Source organism: Dromiciops gliroides, chromosome 5 (genome assembly GCF_019393635.1).
Source record: "Dromiciops gliroides isolate mDroGli1 chromosome 5, mDroGli1.pri, whole genome shotgun sequence".
NCBI lineage: Eukaryota > Metazoa > Chordata > Mammalia > Microbiotheria > Microbiotheriidae > Dromiciops > Dromiciops gliroides.
Genome location: NC_057865.1, coordinates 299,032,176 through 299,053,442, shown reverse-complemented (window position 1 = coordinate 299,053,442; position 21,267 = coordinate 299,032,176). Strand labels below are relative to the sequence as shown.

The 21,267-nt window shown below is 46.0% G+C and overlaps 1 protein-coding gene across 2 annotated transcripts in view; it reads left to right on the top strand.

The window, feature by feature from the left end:
* The window catches only part of TAFA5 (TAFA chemokine like family member 5), a 546,604-nt gene extending 527,314 nt beyond the window's left edge, over nucleotides 1-19,290 (top strand). For both annotated transcript variants that reach the window (XM_043967434.1, XM_043967433.1), the window contains exon 4: nucleotides 16,964-19,290. In XM_043967434.1, the coding sequence (XP_043823369.1) occupies nucleotides 16,964-16,972 (9 nt within the window). In that variant the 3' untranslated portion in view covers nucleotides 16,973-19,290. The remainder of the gene's footprint in view (nucleotides 1-16,963) is intronic.
* The last annotated feature ends 1,977 nt before the right edge of the window (nucleotides 19,291-21,267 follow it).

Genomic DNA, 21,267 nt, shown 5'->3' with positions numbered 1-21,267 from the left:
TGAGGAGCAGTGACAGCATCAGTTTGGCTGGAACACAGAGTCTTTATGATGGGGAGTGCCTAAGCCTGAGATGGTAGCTTCAAGCCAGGTAGTGAATGTGCGAGTTGAGATTTCACTGGGGGGGGGGGAAGGGGGAGTGGGGGGGGATAATAAATAAACAGGGTTCTAGACATCTGAGAACTGTGAGCACGTGGCATGGCAGAGTGGGAATGGACTTAGAAGCAGAAGAAATGGGCTTGTCTTAGCTTCCTCATTTACAGGACATGGGATTGGTGGCCCCCTGTGTAGTCCTCTACTTACTTAACTGCTCTGTAACACAGTGCTTGTAACATAATACAAATAATCTTGGCCCTGTATGTCTCCCCAGGGCTGGTGTGGGGAATTGAGCCCTTAACATGCCTTCAATGCTGAGAAAATGGGAGGCATTTTGATGATTAAGATCAGCTTCCTTGGGACGTGGGGAGGACGTCAGCTGCACTGGGAACTCCCAGGTGAGGAAAAGAGAAAAATGAACTTCCTGGTGAGGCCAGCAGCTTTCCCCTAACCCCCTTATCAATCCTGAAGCAAACTTCTCTGCTTTGTGGAACAGGGAGCTTGATGTGTGGAAATCTCTCTTTGATTTCATAAGAGGGGTACTTGGCAAACAAACAGAATTTATATTACTGAAATGCACCTTCCCTCTGAATCTGCCAATGCACATTGATTCTGGATCTGTTTTATAAAGAGAGCTCTCACATCTAGAATGCCTTCAGCTTTACAAAATATCATAGTCAAAAGAACTCTGTGAAAGGGAGTGCAAGTAGTATACATGTCTAGAGCATGGTTTCTTCAGGACCAGGCTCTTTTGGTTTTGACTTGTATCTCTAGCAGCTAGCATAGGGACTGGCACACAGTAGGGACTTCAACATTCCTTGTTGGACGGAAGTAAGATTATCCCCATTTTACAGAGGAGTCCCAGATATCCAGCAGATATCATTGGCCTGAAATGAGGAAAAATGACATCATAATTAGAGCTGCCCACAAAGTGGAATGGGTGGTGTTGGAAGGTGGTTGCTTCTCCATCACTGGAAGTCTTCAGAGACTGGATAACTATTTACTGATGACATTGTAGAAAGGATTTCGCTTTGGGGATGGGTTGAACTAGGGTGTGTAAAATGATGAGAGTCAATAAGGAAAATACTAAGAGGTATTTTTTTTTGTTTTCCCCTAATTTCAAAGGACTTTATGGTGAAGGTGAAATTGGGAGGCAGAATACATGATGAGGCAGTAAGAAGCCAATAGAATTCAGCCTTCCTGCCTCAACTTTGAGTAAAGAATGGGAACATATGGTTGAGACGGAGAAGGGAAGATGTTTTTCTCAGCTGTCTTTTGAGTAGGATCCATAGGACTGAGAAACAAAAGAGGTAGACATATACAAATTAGCCAAGACTACTATTGTCTCCTTGTATGAGGGAAGCAAGGAAAGGAGCAACAGCAATGAGAACCTGCATAGCAGCAATAGAAAGTGAGAAGGAAGGAGGCATATCTTGGGTGGAGTCAGTGACATTGGAAGCAGTCCTTGATTCTTTCTGGGAGCTACAGTAGCCAGAACCAACTCCAGGACCAAGGACTAGAAGCAGGCCTGGAATATTACCCTGAGGACCCAAGAATCCTCAAGAAAGCACAGATAATCTAGGAGGGAGAAGGGTCAAAACTGATATCTGCTGTAGCCCAGCCCCCACCAATTGCACAAAACTGTGTCCCCAAAACACTTCCTTCCTACCTCCTTTCTTCCCTCTCTCATTTCCCTCCTTCTTCCCTTCTCACCTATCTTCTTCCTTTATTCATTTCCTTCCCTCCCATTTTGTCTTCCTTCTTCCCTTTTTTTACTTTTCAGTCTTCTCTTCTTCCTTCTTCCCCCCTCCATACATACCTTCCTTCCTTTTCTCTTCCCTCCATTCCACAATCTTTTCCTTCAGTTGTCCCTTCTTTATCCTCTTCAATCCATATTTCTTCCCTCTCTTCCTTTCTCTCTCTGTCTTCCCTCTCTTTCTTCTTCCCTTCCCTTCCTCCTTCCTCCCTCTCACTCCATTTCTATCATTCCCCTTTCATATTCTCTATAAAACATGCACGTGACTAGTGGAATCAAGAAGCAGAAGGGAAGATTAAGGATGGGCAGAGTTCAGGCAGCACATTCACAGAATGACTTCCAAAAAGGATGTGTTTTAAAGTTGTCCATGAAACATGAGCAGGTCTTTAAATGATTGTGCTTTGGACATCAAAGGTTCGAAGAGCTGCCAAGTGCTCCCCACTGACCCATGGCTACAGCACTAGTATTTATTAAGGAACTGTGTTGAAGGCTGTACCATACACTGAAGTCAGGCCCTGTGAGCTTCCTTTCTGACTAAGACAAATAATAATGTATTGGGCTTCCTGGAGCCTAAACCAGGTGTGCATGTTGGTGTGTGTGCAAACGCATGTGCCTAAGTGGATGATGTGTGAGTAGGATGCAATTTCTTATTTATCATCCTGGGTCCTTAGACTGGGCCCTTGGAAGCCAGCACAGTTGATATTCCCTCTTGAACCCCACATGGCTGCTCCATAATCCTCTTTTCTTTCTCATTCTATAGTTCCTCCTTCGCTTTGTTCCTGGGGACGCTCTCATCTCTTCCCATTTTATGAAATTTTAAGTGGGTAGATGGGTGTACAATAAGCTTGCATAGCTTTGTGCTGAGAATATCAACAATAATCTCACAGAGACCAGATGTAGCTAAAGGAGAGGTTGGGTAGGGAATGGAGCTGTACTCTAGACACTCTGTATTGAGCTCCAGGGGACAGGCACGTGCCTTGGTAACATCTCTAATTGGGAATGAGGAACCTTCAGTGCACCCAGAGCTGACCGAAATTCCAGAGGTCACCCAGTTACACCTTCACTTCTCTGGGAAGGCCTTTCTCTCTCTGACAGAATCATTAGTCCAGCAAACAACTATGAGATACCTTCCTTCCTACTTTGTTCTAGGTGCACGGGGTAATGCAGGGGGGCATTCATTAGACTAAAAGAGGAGAAACCAGAGGAGAGGAGATTTAGCGTATGAAGAATTTCATCAGTCAGCAAACTTTTATCAAGCACCTATGACTGTGTCAGGCATGGTGCTGAGTGCCGAGGCTACCAAGAGCCAAAAGGTGGTCTCTGTCCTCAGGAAGATTCCAGTCTTATGGGGAGACAACCTGCAAACGTGTGTGTGTGTGTGTGTGTGTGTGTGTGTGCGCGCGCGCGCGCGCGCGCGTGTAAAAAGCTATGCAAGGGATAAGTAGGAAAGGATTTTAAGAGGGAGAGAGAGAGTACTGGCAAAAGAGGGATTGGGGAGGGATTTCTGGAGAAGATGGGGTTTTAGTTGGGGCTGAAAGGAAACAAGGTCGGTCAGCCATCTGGGCAAAAGAGGGAGAGCCTTTCAGCCATGGGGGATGGCCAGAGTCAATGGCCAGGCCCAGGCCAGAGACTGGACAGAGCCAGGAAGCCAGTTCCTCAGCCCATTTGCAGAATGGCCCCCACAGAGGATGTGTCCTGAGGCCTGGGTCAGATTCCGGGGGTGATGCAAGGTAGAAATGTCAGCTCCCCGGCCCTCATAGACCTCCCGGTCTAGTAAGGAGAAGATAATCCATAAGGATACTCCCATGGGTCACACACATGCAAGTGTGAGGACAAAGAAGGAAAGGGCTTAGTGCAGTTGTCACAGTTGTGGAGCTTCCCCCCGCCGCCAGACTGTAAGCTAGTGGGAGAGATCTGAGTGCTCTTTTCCATCTTTTCAGCCCAGGTGCTAAGCACAGGACACTGGACATCTTAGCTAGGTGGGCACAGGTCATTCCTGGCTGAGGGCAAGGGGGCTCTTAGAAAGCGTCCAGGATATATGGTATTTCACATGGACATGAAAGGACTTTGAGAGATATGGGGCAATTCTACAACTGGACGGGGTACACAAAGGAAAACATCTCGGGAGAAGGAACAGGGCAGGCTGAGGCAAGGGGTTAGAAACATTCTAGGTCTATTTGGGCACAGAAAGTTTTCCAGTTGGGTGAGATCACAGAGCACTCCATAGACAAACCTGGGCAGGTCATTTGAAGGCAGCTTGTGGAGGCCTACAATGTACTTTTAAGGAGAATGTTAATCGATCCCTGTACCTTTGCCTACCCAGGGAAGGAGAAGCAGGGGTTGATTTGAAGAAGCTGTGAGTGGGGAGCTAAGGAAATTGACCTCCGTCTCCTCAGGAGATGGGGGAAGCCAACCATAGGGGTGTGCTTAGCCTGGGTTGGAGCTGAGAATTCAGAGAGGGAGGAGCTGGACCTCTTTGTTACTGTGGTTGCAGGCTGTTGCCTGGCAGAGACTAGCTTCTTTCCAATGGGGATACCTGTGCAGGGGCCTCACCCAGTTCCTCGTCTGAAAGGGGGGACCCCACAGAGGAAGATCTGAACTAATAGTTCTTTCTTTACATGGGAAGAAGCTTCTTAGGGGGCAGCTAGGTGGTGCAGTGGATAAAGCACTGGCCCTGGATTTAGGAGGACTTGAGATCAAATCGAACCTCAGACAATTGACACTTAGTAGCTGTGTAACCCTGGGCAAGTCACTTAACCCTTATTGCCCCACAAAGAAGAGAAGAGAAGAGAAGAGAAGAGAAGAGAAGAGAAGAGAAGAGAAGAGAAGAGAAGAGAAGAGAAGAGAAGAGAAGAGAAGAGAAGAGAAGAGAAGAGAAGAGAAGAGAAAAAAGAAAAGAAAAGAAAAGGGAAGAAGCTTCTTTTCAGGAGACCTGATTTCAAGGCTGGATTTAGAGTATTCTTTCAGAAGAATCTGGGTTTTGCTGCTTATGTCATTCTGAGTAACCCTGGGACAAAGCAATGGTGATAGTGGAGGGGGTGGCATTTTATAGACTTGAGATTGCATCCAGGTATGAAGCTCCTCTCTCTGCCTATGCAAACTGGTCCCTGCTTTGCAACTTAACATCCTAGAGAGCTCCCTGAGCAGGGCGAGAATTAAATGACTTGCCCCTGGCCTCACAGCCAGTAGTTAGATGAGCCCCATTTTTCTGACCCCCAAGCCTGCTCTTTGTCCACCCCACAGAGCTGCCTCTACCATTATTCTTGTTGTCAGCTAATATTTCAGTGACATTTGAAGTCTTCCAACGTACCTAACCCTTGAGAACCTTGCAATTCTTTTTAAATGAGGGCTTTATACCAGGTACTCCCTAAGGTCCCTGTCAGCATTAGACCTGCTGTGCCCAAGGTCCAGCCTCTACCTCTCCATTGCTGTGTGGCCTGGGGCAAAGCATTTAACTTCTCTGAGATCCAGCTTCATACTCTTTGGTATAAGAATAATAGTTCACATTCCAGGGACCTGATGGGATGGTTGGAAACATTAACATGATGCTGGGGATGGGAGTTATCAGAGGATCCCAAGCCAGATTATCCAGAGCCAGCTACCAAAAGCTAATTGATATTTGTCACTGAAAACATCTAAAACTTGAAAATCAGCAAATGGCTACACAGAGATGCTCTAGGTCTTTTTTAATTGTTAATAAGACCCACCAGACTTTGACGTGGATCATGCATACTTGAAGATATGAGTTTTAAACATTAACCAGGACACCTTGGCTCTGGAAGGGGCACACAGTCTGTGTTTTAATAAGTGAGAATTGGATCCATGAATGTCTAACAGTTCTGGTAGAGCTCACCAGGGTGAGGACAAATGCCTGCAAGTATCTTTGTCTCAAATAGTTAGCAGTGGGTTTCATTTCAATCCTGCTCTTTCTCTTGCTGGCTAATTATTTGATCCACATCTATTTGTTTATTAAGCATCCAGTATACTCCAAGCACTATACTAAGTAATGGGAATATTAAGTACAAAGAACAAAATAATCCCTGTCTTCAAGAAGTTTATATTCTAAGTAGGGGGACAGTTTACACACACACACACACACACACACACACAATAGATATACATACACACATAATGTATGTACATATACATAATAAACGCATACATATCTATCATACATAATATATATATATATATAGAATAAATGGAAAATAATAAAGGAATACACAGTTGTTATGGAGGGAAGACAGACAGTAGCTTTTTATATTCTATAGAGAATTTGATTTAATCTGGCTAGAACCACTGGCTTTCAGACCTGGAAGGCCATACATTTGAATATCTTCTGTCGCCCATACCTATACAGGAATGTCCTCTATAATACCCAGAGGCAGCAGGGTCTGGTAGTATCAGCTGGACATTTAGAATGCGAAGCCCTGACTTCAAATGCAGCCTTCACTACTCGCTACCTATGTGATCCCAAGTGAGTCACTGCCCTTCCTTGGTTTCTTCTCTGTAAAATGAAGGTGAGCGGGGCAGCTAGGTGGCGCCGTGGATAGAGCACTGGCCCTGGAGTCAGGAGGACCTGAGTTCAAATCCGGCCTCAGACACTTAACACTTACTAGCTGTGTGACCCTGGGCAAGTCACTTAACCCCCATTGTCCCTCAAAAAAAATGAAGGTGAGCTCTAAGCTTCTTCCTAACTACAAGTTCCATAATCCCCAGCATCCCAAGCTCCTGGCCTAGCAGTGATGGGGAGGTCACTCTATCCCAAGGAAGCCCATGACTACTGCGTATTTTGCATGAGTTTTGGAGATCAATGGGCAGGGCCCCATTTCCCATGATTGTTGTTGTTGTTGTTGTTGTTGTTTGTCCTTCATCTCGAAGAGGACCATGATATTGGGAGGTAATGTCATGACTTGCAGTAAATTGAATTTCAGTGAGGGAAAGTTGTGCAAGGTTTCCAGCCTCACTTTCCTCCAGAGCCACCTGAGTCCAGTGACAAGATATATGTCAAGATGAACAGAGATGATCCTGGAAGTTTAAGTCAATTGCGGTTAAGTGACTTGCCCAGGGTCACGAAGTTGGTAATGTCTGATGTCAGATTTGAACTCAGGCCCTCCCAACTTCAGGGCTAGTGCTCTATCCACTGCACCACCTACCGGCTGATGCTAATTCCTCATGATAAGCCATGGGGTGACAGTACCCTTACTAACGTCTGTCTAGGGCATTGGTAGAAGCCTATGCTCTTTGGATTATGTGGCAAAAGATCAGAAAAGTGTCTAGCAGCACCTGGGATAGCAGCCACCCCCGACAGACAAAGCTGTGGCTCAAGATGGCTCTTGCCCAGTGTGCTGCAGATGGGAGGCTCCCTGGCTCTAGCCCATGGATCAAGGTGGTGGCACTGCAGAAGGAGGACTAGCAGACTAGGCAGGCCAATGGGTCTGCAATCCAATCTCCCTTCAGGACATGACAGGTAGGTCTTCAGGAGCCAAGGTGAACCCTGAAGGCACACACAAGGTAGATGTCTGACTTTCTGTGGAAGGGACTGCCCAGTCAGGAGCCAGCTAGGAGGGATGCTCAGTCCAATGCTAACATTTCTGGAGACTCTTAGAATAAGAATGGCAGAACTGTGAGGGAGGGGTGGCTTACAACAGGGAATGTCTGGGGGCAGCGGGGCAGGGGGTGGTTAGAACATGGAATGCCAGAGATAGCAGATGTTTTACAAATCATTTAGTCCTGTTCCAAATTTTAAAGAGGAGGATACTAAGCCACACAAAGGAAAAATTCACTATGTTACTGACCCTGGGCATTCTCTTCTCTGCCAGAGAAGGATCCAAGGCCATTCCGTTCTTCACCCTTGGTTGGTGAGATCCCAGGGAAGAATCCACAATGCACACGGGAAAATCCTGGCCCTGGATCTCAGGAGATCTGGGTGCTGCTCTCTGTGCTGCCCCAGAAGAAGCAAGTCCCTTGAGCCCTGTAGGGTAGGGTGGAGCAGGGATAGCAGGGACTCTATTTAGCAGTAAAATGGAAATCCTAACCAGTTTCCCTGGTAGGAAGAGGCCTGACATTGGTGTCATGCCCTGGTGTGTATTCCAAGCTCCTGGCCATGGTCCTTTAGAGGTGAACCCTCCAGGCTTGAGTTTGCCCATTTGCTGGAAGAGGCCAATGATGGGTGTTCCCAAAGATGCTTGGAAACCTCAAAGAAAAGTGCGGTATCTATAAGGACTGCAACAATGTGAGCTAAGACTGTAGGAAATCACTTAGCTATGAAAGGAGACAGGAGCCTGGAAGATGATCTCACTTCATTTCTGAGCTGTGGGACCTTGAGCAAGTGACCTCATTTCACTGAGACTCAGTTTCCCCCTGTAAAATGGTTATCGCCACCACTATTATCATGTTTGTGGAGGAAGAGAGACAGACTTCCCAACTGGTTACAGCTCTGGCTGAAGAGAAGGGATTGTGCCAGGGGGCAGAGGGGCTCTGCCTTCCACTGTCTCAAGGGCTGTTCTTAGGGGCAGGGGAAAGCACATTTTTGCTTGGCCTCAGAGAGTAAAAACAGGAGTAGTGGGGAACAGGGAGAGGGGACAGTGGCAGGCACTTTCCTGCTCTGAGGTATGTAGGGCAGGGGAGGGAACTTGCTATCAATGAGAAAATTCCAAAGTTGTCTTCAGAGGAAGGGGGATGCCCAACACTGGAGATCTCCAAATACAATCAGAACCTTGATGAACTCTGGGTGAGGGGCATGCTAAAGGGAACTGCTCATCAGGTGCTGGATTTGGCATCAGATGGTCAGGTTTCAAATCCCAGCAGTGTGACTTAGGACCACTTGAATAACTTCTTTTGCTCTCAGTTTTGTTATCTGTCAAATGGAAAGGCAGATGGGGAGGCATTAGGTTGGTGGCCTTCTCAGTCTTTTTCTAGCTCTGAGTCTGATCCAAAATAACCCTGCAGTGGGGCAGCTAGGTGGCACAGTGGATAAGCCACCGGCCCTGGATTCAGGAGGACCTGAGTTCAAATCTCGCCTCAGACACTTGATACTAGCTGTGTGACACTGGGCAAGTCACTTAACCCTCATTGCCCCACAAAAAAAAAAAAGAAAAGAAAAAATAATCTGCAGTGTATGTAGGATAAAAATTAGTATCCTGATTTGTCAGAGGAAAAAATAAAGAAATCAAGGCTTGCTATGGAGGGGTGGCTCACCCAACATCCCACATATGCTAAATATCCAGGCTGGGTCCTTCACAGCTTGGTGGTGGTATGCTTGGTCTCTGTCTCTGTTTCTGTCTCTGTCTCTCTTCCTCCCCCAACTCCCCCTGGTGCCAATCCTTTTCAATGCTTTGTTTGTATGAGAGGATTCAAAAGTCTTGTGTCTGGGGACTGAATCTATGGTTTTCTATGTCCCTTTGGGTTCCTAGGGAAGCTTAAGGTGGGTGTTCACTGTTAATTATGTGACTGGCGCAATTTAAAAAAATAAAACAATAACAATGACAACAGTAACAATAACTGACATTTATGAGACACTATAAAGTTGTCAAAGTGATTTTCCAACATTATTTCAATTTAATATCACGGGAACCCTGTGAGATATAGGCACTTACCAGTTGCTGCTGCTTCTTATTTTCTCCACAGAGAAATAGGAATATTCCCTTTTGTGTTTCCTAGTTAAGTTTCAATATTTGCCTGACATTCAACGCTCACCTCCATCTGGCACCATCTAGCCCACCCGCCCACTCCTCCCCAACTATTCCATCTCCATTCCTGTTCCTCCTTTAAAACCCAATTTAAATGCCACCTCCTCCAGGAAGCTTTAGTGGATTGCCCTCACTTTATAAAGGCCTTTCCCCTTAGACCTCCTAGAATACTTTGCCATTCTCTGTAACACTCGCATAATGTTGTATATTATAGTCAGTTTTGTCACGATCTTCTCCTGTGCAAAGATAATACTTAGTAAATATAAAACCCTATGGTGTATTTTAACTTTTTCAGTGATTTAGCTTGCCACATCATTAGTAAGAAATTGGGACTTGAACCCGGGTTTTCCCATTAACAGAATCTCACAGTTATATGATTAAACACACACACACACACACACACACACACAACTTTCCTAATCAAATCCTAGTGAGGTATGGAGTTGCAAGAAACTGAGGCTCTGCCAAAGAAAGTGACTTGTCCCAGGTCACTCAGAGAATCAGCAGAGACAGGACAAGATCCCAGGTCACCTGACTCTAGGTGTGTTGTTGCAGTCAGTGAATCAAGCAGCTTCAGAAAGTGTTCCTGACTGTGTGTCCCCCAGATACCGCAATGCACCAAGGAAGCTTCAGGGGATCTGGCTTTGACTCTTCTCTGCCACAGAGTTGCTGTGCCTCAGTTTCCTTATCTGAAAAACAGGGATGATGGTAGCTGTTTTGGCTACCTTACCAAGCTATTGTAAAGATCAAATGAGATAATAGATCAGAAAACACTCTGAAGCTGAAAAGGGCCCTCTCTCTCTATAGCCCTACCATGCACAATGCCTTCCTATGGCTTGATGTGATGCTGACTCTCGAAGGCTCTGCTAGTGGAACACGAGCTTTGATAGAAAGGGAGCAGGAATCTGCTCACAGATTCTTCTTCCCATGTCCAAGGACTGTCAGGAAGGGTTCATCACCAGGCTAGCTGTGGGGGGATGAGATCTCAAAGCACACCCAGAACACTGCTAAGGCAGAGGAGTATACTAGCCCTGAGAAATGACAGCCCTGTGGTCCCTTTGCCTGTTGTTATCCACATGGTAGGTTCTTCATGAATGACTGGGGAATAGAGATAATTCATTCTTATTTTCATGGAATCCATGTCTCTGGAGTCGGCTTTTAATAAGCATTGGGGAATAAATATTCAGGCCTTGTGCTGCTGACTTGTCCTGCCTCTGATCCATCCTTCCCTCCTCCCCTCCCCCCATCCCCCACTGTGCTGCTCATTCCGGGATGCCAGGGTTGTTGACTTTGGCCTGGAAGCTACCGTCATGCTACAACCTCTTTACAGAGGAGACAGGAGCAACCCAACCTGGAGGTGTCTGATCCCGTCCCTGGAGCTCCAAGCTTGCTTGTAACCTGGCATCTGTTGGCAGCTTCTGTCTGAGCTCCCTTTGCCTCCTTTGAAGAGAACACTGAAGAAGCGAACCTTGGTGTAAAAGGCAATTATACATGGTTGACACATCTAAGGATCAGGCGAAGGATAAGAAGAACCACTTCCGCTTAAGCTCAGAGCATTTTAATGTGGGGTGGGTTTTTCTGGCTCCAAAGAAGAACCTGGGATGGCCCCCAATTCCTCCAGTCTCTTTGATGTCAATAAGGCAAGGGTTTGTCAAGAAAACTTGGGTACTTTGTGTGTATACTCACCCAGGCTCACCGAGCCTTCCATTATTCTCTAGGAAATGGGGGCAGTAGGCAAGGGAGCATCCATCAAGGTCAGCCCAGACCCTGGAGGGGCTAGAAGTTGTCAGGCAGGGCCTGAGGCTGCAGATCCCCAAGACAAGCGACTAATCCAGTCTCCATCTTCCCTCTTATAGGATTGGGCTAGAAAGAATTAGGCAAGAAACCACATACAGGAAACAAGCCAGAAGTCCATCGAGGGGGAGCCATGATATCAGAGTGGCTCCCCATGGACTCTTTCGGTCCTGGAATGTCTGGCTTCTCTGTTCCCTGGTGAGACAGAGCCAGTTTCCTTTGCTGGGAATCTGGGCAGAAGCGTGGCAGTGTAGGAGGAGCCAGCCGACAGGTGGCAGGAACTCTGTACTGTACCTCTACCTCTGAGGTACAAAGGAGCCTTCCAGAATTGTGGACCCTTGAGGTCGGAAGCAAGCCCAGAGTCCAACTAGTCCAATTGAGACAACAGCAATAATAATTCCTAATAACAATAATATTAATAATGACAATACTAGCTACTATGTATGAGGAACTTCAAGATTGACAGGGAATTTATATGCATTGTCCCATCTGTGCCTCACAGCAACAATGCAAAGTAGGTGCTACTGTTATTCCCATTTTGCAGATGAAGAAATTAAGGCCCACAGAGATGAGGTGACTTGCTTAGGGTCACACAGCTCACCAGCATCTGAGTCAGGATTTGAACTTGGGATTTCCTGACTCCATACCCAGCTTCTCAGAGCAGCCCATTCAGCATCTGGAGAAGTCTGATTGAGAGGAAATTGACTCTAAAGAATGTCCTCATGTGGATGAGCTCCCTGTCACTGGGGTCTCCAAGGAGAGACAGGATTCCTGGATGGGTTGGACCTAAGGCCTTCAAGGTCTCTCTGACTCTGAGCCTATAAATCTGCAGTCCATGAAGCCCTCCCAGGTGAGCCCATTTGGAAATGCCATCCCACTTCCTCTGGCTTTCTGAAAGCATTCATGTGTGTTCCAGTCTTTCTGCCCTTGTCTCATTCCTCCTTGGGCTTGCTCTTGTGGTATTATTTAACTTTGAACATGGTCATTGTCTCTAACTAGACTGTAAACTCTAGGCAGGGGCCATAGTCATGAAAGTTCTTTTTAATCACTCTACGAGTATTAATTAAGTATGCTCGGCACTCTACTAAGGGATAGAATTTTACCATTAAGTATTTTATGTACTACTAGGAATTTTAAATAGTAATATAATGTAGCAAAAAAATCCATGCCATGATGTTTGCCCACCTAAGCAAAAACATGTGAGATAAAAGCTGTTGGGGTCAGTAGATAAAAATACTGAACTCAGAACCAGGAATAATGAAGTTTTGCATCTGACACGTCAGCTAGTCTCTGTACCTAAGTATAGAGGAAGGTGAAGGAGACCTCTCCTCAAGCCCATTGGAGCTTCCAATCTATGATTCTGCCATACATTGTAGAAGGGTTTTGTGGAAGAAATCCCCATGGCGGAACCCCACCCAGGGACCTATTGTGTTGGTCCCTGACCATTGCTCGCAGAACAATTGGCTTCAATTCCAGGTTCTGCCAAGTAAGGCACTAGCCTCTCTGAATAGGTTGGATGAGTTGATCCCCAAGCACCCTTCCCAAGCCCTTGGTTCTCCGACAGACACAAAGTAGGGGCTTCTAAATGGCAGCAGGAGGAAAGAACCAATCCATGTCAGAAACAAAGAGGCCTTTCCTAGAAGCCCTTCCCAAGCCCTCTTACTTCCACTGCCTTCCCTCGGTTGTTTGTTGCCAACTTACCGGGGAGATTATTTGTACAGAGGTATTGGCATGTTGTCTCCCCAATTAGAATGGGAGCTCCTTGAAGGCAGGGACTGTCTTTTGCCTCTCTTTGTATGTACAGGGCTTAGCACAGTGCTTGGCACATTGTAGGTGTTTAATAATAGCCCATTGCTTGACTGACTCCCTGAGAAAAGGGGCTGAAATAGAGACATTCATTATCACCCACCCATGGGCTGCTGCCACAGAAATTGGGCAGGAATGCCTTCCTTATCTGAGCTACCTTCTCTGGAGTCTGGGCTATTTTATCCTGAAAATAGGAGTCCCAAGTCACCTCGTGGCTTTGCCTCCCAGGGGGAAATGAAGCCCCTTTCTGAGAGCTTCCTTCAGAGCCTCCATTCCCAAGCCTTTAATCATATTCATGGCTAGGTCCATTTTGTAAAGGGCTTTGATCTCTTCAGATAAAAGCTGTCCTTGAAATGAAGAACATGATGGTTGCGTGTTACAAAAGGTTTTGAGGAAACAAGAGTAAGACAGAGACAGAAACAAGGAGAGACAGAGACAGAGAAGAAGGAAAGAAAAGAGGGGGGGAGAGGAGGAAGAGGAGGAAGAGGAAAAGGAGGAAGAGGAAGAGACACAGAGTCAGAGAGAAAGGAAATAGAAGCGAGGGAGGGAAGAGAAAAGAGGAGAGGGGGGAGGGAGGGAGGACTAGATTGATGGAGAAAAGGAGGGAGGGAGGGAGGGAGAGAATCTGCCACTGTGAGGTTCTCTTCTTTCTCTCTAACTACTCTTCAGTTGGGAGCCTCCAGAGTTTTCATCTCCTAATTATTGGCCATAAGCTAAGTATAGCACGTGTGTTACGTGTATATGGTAGCATTTGTTATGTGTATGAAGTGTGCCCATTCATCTTTGTAGAGTCAGAATATTTACAATTGTTAATAAAGACCTTGAAACACAGAAAGTGAGAAGTTGTGTGGACGCTGGCAAGGTGATTGTCAGAGCTAAGAGGGGTTCTGACAACCTAGAAGAATGGGAGGGACCTTACAAAACAGGTTGTCAACGTTGGCAGGAGCCTGAGAACAGGGGATGTCAGGGCTGGGAGGGGCCTGAGAACAGCGCATGTCAGGGTTATAGGGGTCGAAGACCGGGTAATAACATTAATAATAGATCTTCTACAGCATTTGGAGAATTCCAGACAAAACTCTTTAATGTCTCACATTCACTGTGAGCCACCTTTTCCCTCTTGGTATTATGGATGAAGCACCTGAAATCCAAAGGGTTTTATTTTTTTGTTTGTTCATTCATTCGTTCATTCATTCATTCATTCATTCATTCATTCATTCATTCATTCATTCATTCATTCATTCACTGTGGTCTGGGTGCCTGACTCCAAAAGCATACTGGGGAGGAAGCACCTTCTATCAGGGCAGGTTAGCATTTCAAACATTTTGTGCCTTTGGGAGCTGCCTATACACCGCCCCCCCCCCCCCACTCCAGTGCCTCAGGGACTTTCCCAGAGTCATGGGGCCAGGATGTAACAGATCAGGACAGACAAGGATCTGCCAGACTTTGAGACTACTCTCCCGCTTGTGGGCTCCTCAGTTCTCATCACTCATTATTACTGTTACTATAATGATCATATTATTTTAATAATCACAGCTCACATCTCTGTAGCAGTTTGCTAGGAGGAGAGTGCAGGCTTCACCTCCTTCACTATCCTCCATTGCCCCAGGACTCAGGTCTTGTCCTTTTGCCTTCTGTCTTGTTGGAAGCTCTGGGGAAACCTTTGGGACCAGGAGCAGGGAAGCTATTTCTGATGAGGGAAACTAAAGGTATAGAGTTCAGGTGAACTATCACCCAAGGACAGATCTGATGACGCCTGGCTAAGCCTCAGGTCAACACCTAATGGGTGTAGTACCCTTCCTTCAACAGGGGAACCATGCCAGTGGGGGATCATTGATCAGAGACTTAGATTGGTATGGAAATATTAAGTCTGATCTGCCCATTGTACAGGTCAGGAAACCAAGGCCCAAAAGAAATAGGGACTGATCCAAGGCCACAGAGCTGAAATTCAAAGGCAGGTTCTCGGACTCGAGAGCTCTGTCTGTTGCCTGGCTCTGTACCATTTCTGAAGTACAAGGCCTGCCCTCCTCCGCCATCTTTTTTTTTTTTTGGTGAGGCAATTGGGGTTAAGTGACTTGCCCAGGGTCACACAGCTAGTAATTATTAAGTGTCTGAGGCCAGATTTGAACTCAGGTCTTCCTGAATCCAGGGCCGGTGCTCTATCCACTGCACCACCTAGCTGCCCCCTGCCCTCCTCCTATAAAGGGCCCAGAGCAGGTAAGGTGGACACAGTCATGTGACCATAAGAGGCAGCATGGTGAGTGATGAGCAGGGGCCAAAAAAAGGAATGGAAAATCACAGCTTCCCATCCTGCCTCTGACCTCATGGGAGAGTCAGGACCCCTGCATAGCTCAAAGCCTACAAATCACAAAGCAGTTGCTGGCCTGCTTTGGGGAGCTTCCTATGCTATGAAACTACAAGGTGTCCTAATAGTCATAGTGCAGATGTAAACTGCTTAAAGCTTGAACCTGCACTATGATTTTTGAAACACCCTGGATCTTGTCGAAACCCTGTCTTTGCTCCAGCACCAAGCACACAGTAGGTATTTCATCCACATTCATTGTTGTTTTTGTTTTTTATGCTACATTATAGCTCTGAATATTAGAATCTCCACACCCTTTTGTAGGCATGGAGTCTCCTGGCAAACTCTGAAGGAAATGTATGCTGAAGTCCCCTATTTGCCAAAGTGTCCTGATCGCACATTGGGTTCCAGCTATGGGCTCCCACACACCTAGACTCATCCAGGAAGTCTTGAACCCAAAAAGGGTGGGAAGAGTTGAAAGAGCAGGCTTTCTTTTCTCACTTTCTGACTACTCATTGCCCACACCCAGGAATAACTCCAAAGAAACCCCTGAAACCAGCGTTAGATATGGTTCCTGTCTATGGGGTCCCCAGGATATGGAGAACAGAGTCCCTTCTACAAGAGGGATTCAGTGTCCAACAAGGATGTCAGATATGTGTCAACAAAGTATTTGTTCCCTCCCAAAGGTTTAAAACATAGAAGAACTCAAGGGTCCATGGTATCCTTCCCACTTCTAAGGGAAGCGGTTGGTTGGTAAAACCAATTTTTTGGATCAAGAATATTCTACACCTTATGTCCACAATATATATTTTATTTACAGCATTTAAAAATGTGCATCCCTGAGAATGGGTCTATAGGCCTCATTGCCTAAGGGGCTAGATACACCCAAAAGATGGAGAACCCCTCTACATGTATTACTGAGTGTGAGCATGCCTAGCCATACCCAATGGTTACGCAGTCCATTGAGTGAAGGACCAGGAGTGAAGGGGGGCTGAACTCTATGTGACCCTGAACAAATCACTTTGCCTCTGCCTCACTTTCGCAATTCTAAAATGGGAAGAAAAGAATACTAATAATAGCACCTACCTCCCATGGTTGTTTTAAGGCTCAAATGAGATACTAAGTGCAAAAGGCACTTAGCAGCCATATAAATGCATACTCCCTTTTCCGTTGTTGTTATCATTGTTATTCTCTGCTACCAACTGGGCCTGTGAATTTGGGGCTCTGATGCCTTCCCAGTAAGGGGGCAGGGTGGACCCCTGTCTATTCAGTGGGATCTCAGGTAAGTCCCTTCCCTTCATTGAGCCTCAGCTTTCCCATCTGGAAGATGAGACAGCTAGAGCAGGCACACTCTCCAGTCCCCTTCAGGTCTCCATTTGCTGCCTTTTGAGGTGGATGATCTGGGATCTTACGCCCTCATCTGGCCCCACATTTTCTTGCCCTAAGGTGGCAGGACCCGTGTCCTCCTATGTAGGGTGGTCCCGGAACCAAGGGCTGACATATTCCCATTTTGTCCATCCGCAGGTCTCCTGACAGCTGCAGCATGAGCGAGAGAGCGCCTGATCTCCTGGGGACGACGGCTTTAGGCTCCGCATGAGCTCCTCACCTTAGTCAAGTTCCTCCCACCGTGGATCATCGCCCGTTGTATGTCCCTCCCCTCCACCGTCTGTTTCTCTGTATCTCATCAAAGACAGCCTCATTCTCCGACCGACGCCATGCGCTGAAGTCTGTCCAGCCATCCAAGGAGCACCGAACTAGGGACCAGAGAGAGCAAAGAGATGCTTGGGCATTAGCAATACCCGGTCCATGGTGAGCGCCCATCCCCGGGGTCCACTCAGCTGCTGGACTCAATGTGACCCACATGGTTCAATGAGAGGAGGCGCCTGCAGAGAAGAGTCCAGCCAGCCTTAGAGAAGACTGTTTTGTCTATGGGGGACACTCAGGCGCAAGAGAGAGTCTCTCCTCCTCGTGCCCTGGACTGTCTGAGTCGCTTTTATTTTCTTATACTTTCAGTATATACAATAGACCAAAGAGCAAAATCTATTTTAAAGAGGACACAATCTTATTGTTAAAGTTATCTGGGGTAAATTGTAGAGGGGAGGTCGGGGTGGGGGGAGGGAGCAGAGACATGAATGAATCAATCCTGTTGTCGGGGAGCCAGCCTGACCGTCGGTGTCCAGCAGGCGTCTTTACCGAGGGAACACTGCAGTCGCTAGTCGCAGGAACTGCACCCGAAGAAAAAGTTGCCTCTAAAGAATGCAGACAGAGCATGGAGAGTCAGTAGCCGATGTTCGAAACACGCAAACAGACTTCCTTCCACAGAACACAGACTCGCCGCCGCCACTGTGTAGCCACCCGCGCCGTGGCCGTGGCCGTGGCCCCTTTATCCCTCTGTACTTAGATTGACTTGATCGTACTAAAAATCATTTTCCGTTTTAACCAGTTAAACATGTCTCTTCTACCGCTCCATTTTTGATAGTTGGATAATCCCGTATTTGCAAAGAGCATGTTTGGTCTCCTGTGACCTCTGTCTCATCCGATGCACCATTTAGCACCAGAAAGCAAATTAAAGAAAAAAAAAGTAACACTCGTTTGAAAGAGATCATTAAATGTATTTTGAAAATCCTAAAGTTATATATTTAACAGTTTTTATATGTTGTATATTTGTAGAGAATACTATTTAACAATTAACGTGGTAGTTCTCACAGGCCTGATGAACTGTCTGACCTCCCACTGGGCTTTCTAAACTGGACAGTCCGGGGAGTGATCACACCGCACGAGATGTGACGCATGGCCAGGGAGGATACTTTCAGAAAATCACCAATGTTGTTTATATCACATAAAGGCATCCAAACATCACTCTGGTGGAAGATGGGGCTTCTTTTAGGTTTGTCTTTGGAATTTTGGGGGGTCTCTCTGTACTGGTCCAATTTGGGTGTAAAATATTTTAATCTTGGCTTTTCCAACTGAGTTCTCCTTTTCTTCCCCCTTTTGCCCATGAGTCCATTTTTATGTTGGTTGGCAGCTCGATTCCTGTGTCCCCATCTTCCAAAGTTCTTAGCCTTAGTATTATTGGGTAGGGAAGAAGTTGCATTGGGGAAAGAAGGGAAGAGCTGGCTTAATTTTGAGCTCTGGTACCTTTCTCTAGTAACACTGGGAATGTGATGAGACCCCAAGAGCTGAAGGATCTCCGGCTCTGCTGTCCCCTTTCCCCTGGCAGTGAATTGTAACCTAATTCCCATGTCCTTTCTGAATCCCCACTGTAGTATACTACCTATTAGTCCAATTAACATTAGGATTATCTTAGATCTATGCTACTAAGAGAAAGCATTTAGAGGATGATCAAGAAACCATAGACTAAAGCTCAAAAGTAAAATGGCCATTTGATTCAAGCCTGTTCCCACGTTCTGGGGAATTTAATTTAGACAGGCAGTAATCGTGAATTTAGAGATATCTCTGAGGCAAACCAGTGGATATGATGCTTTTTGTTTCCTTTTTCAAACTGTATAACAGGTCTGACCTGTAATTTCTGAATACCGGTTAGCACCAACACTCGCCGTGTGCTATATCCCGTGTAATGCAGGATTGCCCTCCTGCCCCAGAAAGGACCGACAATGGGTTCCACACGACCGAGAGTACTGGGAGATGCATCGACCCATAGGTTCCCCAAACCAGGCTGTCTCCTCCTCCCTCCCACCTCCGGTTGTTTCTTTCCGAAGAGAGTGTAGTCGCCTTATTTAGCAAAGACCGAGAAATTGAAGATGTTACAACATTTTCTGTTGCTTTACAGTATTCAGTTTTTGTGTTGATTCCGCTAAATTATGGAAATAAAGAAAAAAATCCTTTTATAAGCGAGCGTTTTGTTCCCTAGCCGTGACGTGCACACAGAGGGAACGGCGACAGATTCTGGGAGTAGTGGGGAATGAGGATTTGGGAAGGGACCTTGGGCAAAGAGCCAGTGTGAGTCAAGGGACAGGCGCTTTTGAAGGGCTGATTCTGATTTTGGCTGTTTAATCAAGCAGGACGACGCTTTCGGCAAAGCCTACAGAAACGAAGGGACCATTTCTACAAGACCCAGCTTCAGCGCCAGTACAGGTTAAATGGGTGCCTCCCCCGGTTGGCTCCCTATGTATGTGTATATCATGAGTTTGCTTTGTATCCAAGTACAGGGTGAGGTGGTTGCACCAGGGGTCAGGGGATGGGGCGGGGGGCAGGGCGGGGGGCTGCTTCTCTACCAGGGGAAGTAACTGCATTCTTGAGGTTCTTTCTCTGAGTTTTGCTCTATTCTCTTTCACACGTACTCATCTCTCAACCAAAAGTCCAGATCCTGGAGACTTAAAGTCTATGACCTCCCTTTACTAGGGTATGACTGAAGAGAATAGGGAAGTGACATGGGGGCTAAATTGGAAATACTTCTTTCCATCTGTGATGTCCAATGTTCTCTTTGTAAAAATGAATTTTAATTGATAGCTTTGGTTTTCATGCTACCTAAATTTCTCTTGGCATCTCTCCCTTTCCTCCTTGATCCCTTTCATATATGACAAATAAAAGAAAGAAAGAAGGGAAGGAAGAAAGGAAAGGAAAGATCAGCACAACCAATCAATACATGGCCAAAATCTGAAAATCTCTTCAGTGTTCCACACATAGGCATCTGGCACCTTTGAATCAGACTGAGAAGAGGGAGGATTTTCTCATAGCTCTTCCTTTCTTTGGGGGCCATGCCCATTGTTTGTGTTCTGCAACATCCATTTCTAATTGTTTTGTACTGGTTCTTCTTCTCATTTACCTTACTGTCCGGCCTGTGTACATAGTTTTCTTGGGTTGGCTGACTTCATTTGGCATAAGTTAATATAGATGTTTCCATGCTTCTCTGTATTCATCACACGTTTCTTACAACACAGTAATATTCCATAAAATTTGGGGTTTTTTTTCCCCTCTACACTAAGACTAACTTATACATTCCCTGTTCTAAGGTCCCACCCAGCTCTGACATCCCCCATTGGGAAGCCCCTTCCAGCTCTTAATCTAATGTGGTGGTTATGCTAGTGTTATGACTTTCCCCTCAGACATTGTGCAGAGTATCAGATTTCTATAGCAAAAAGTTGATTCGAAGCTGACAGAGATGACTTCTGAGGTCTCTCCCAGCTCTGAGGTTCTCTGGTGTTTCCCTTTGATTTCTGCATCATCTCATTCAAATAATCCTAGTTCTACAACTCAAAGGGACCTTGGAGGTCATCTAATCAACCTCTCTTTTCAAAGGAGGACACTGAGATCCTGTAGTGGATGGTGGTTGGGATTTGCCTCCAGTTGCCTGGGTCATGAGTGGCAGTGGCAAATCCTGGATTTGAACCCAGGTCCTTTATTTCCTTATCCAATGCTTGTTCCCTTGGGGCCATTCATCCCTAAATTGGGAAATGATATAAGTACTACTCTTCAAATAGGAGAAAAGTCTATTGAGTGCATAGATGCTAGCAGAGAGAGAACTAATACAGAGAAGAGGAATATATATTAGTGATTTGAAATTTGTGCTTGGAGAAATGGCCATTTAGGAAGAGGATAACTGGTTTTCAATTAAAGGTCACTAGTTGCTTATTTGTTTGAATGGCCTTTATAGTATGGAGATAATAGTCTGAAAGTTGGAAAAGAGACCTATTGTAATTTAGGTCATAATTATTCATTAAAATAAACAAAAAAAACCCCAAAAACATAAAACAAAAAACAAACAGAACTAGTCAGGGCCCCAGTAGCCCCTGGTCCAACCTCCAAATGGAATCCCCACTCTAACACAGCAGACAAATGAGTATCTCATCTCCACTTGGAGGCTCCAA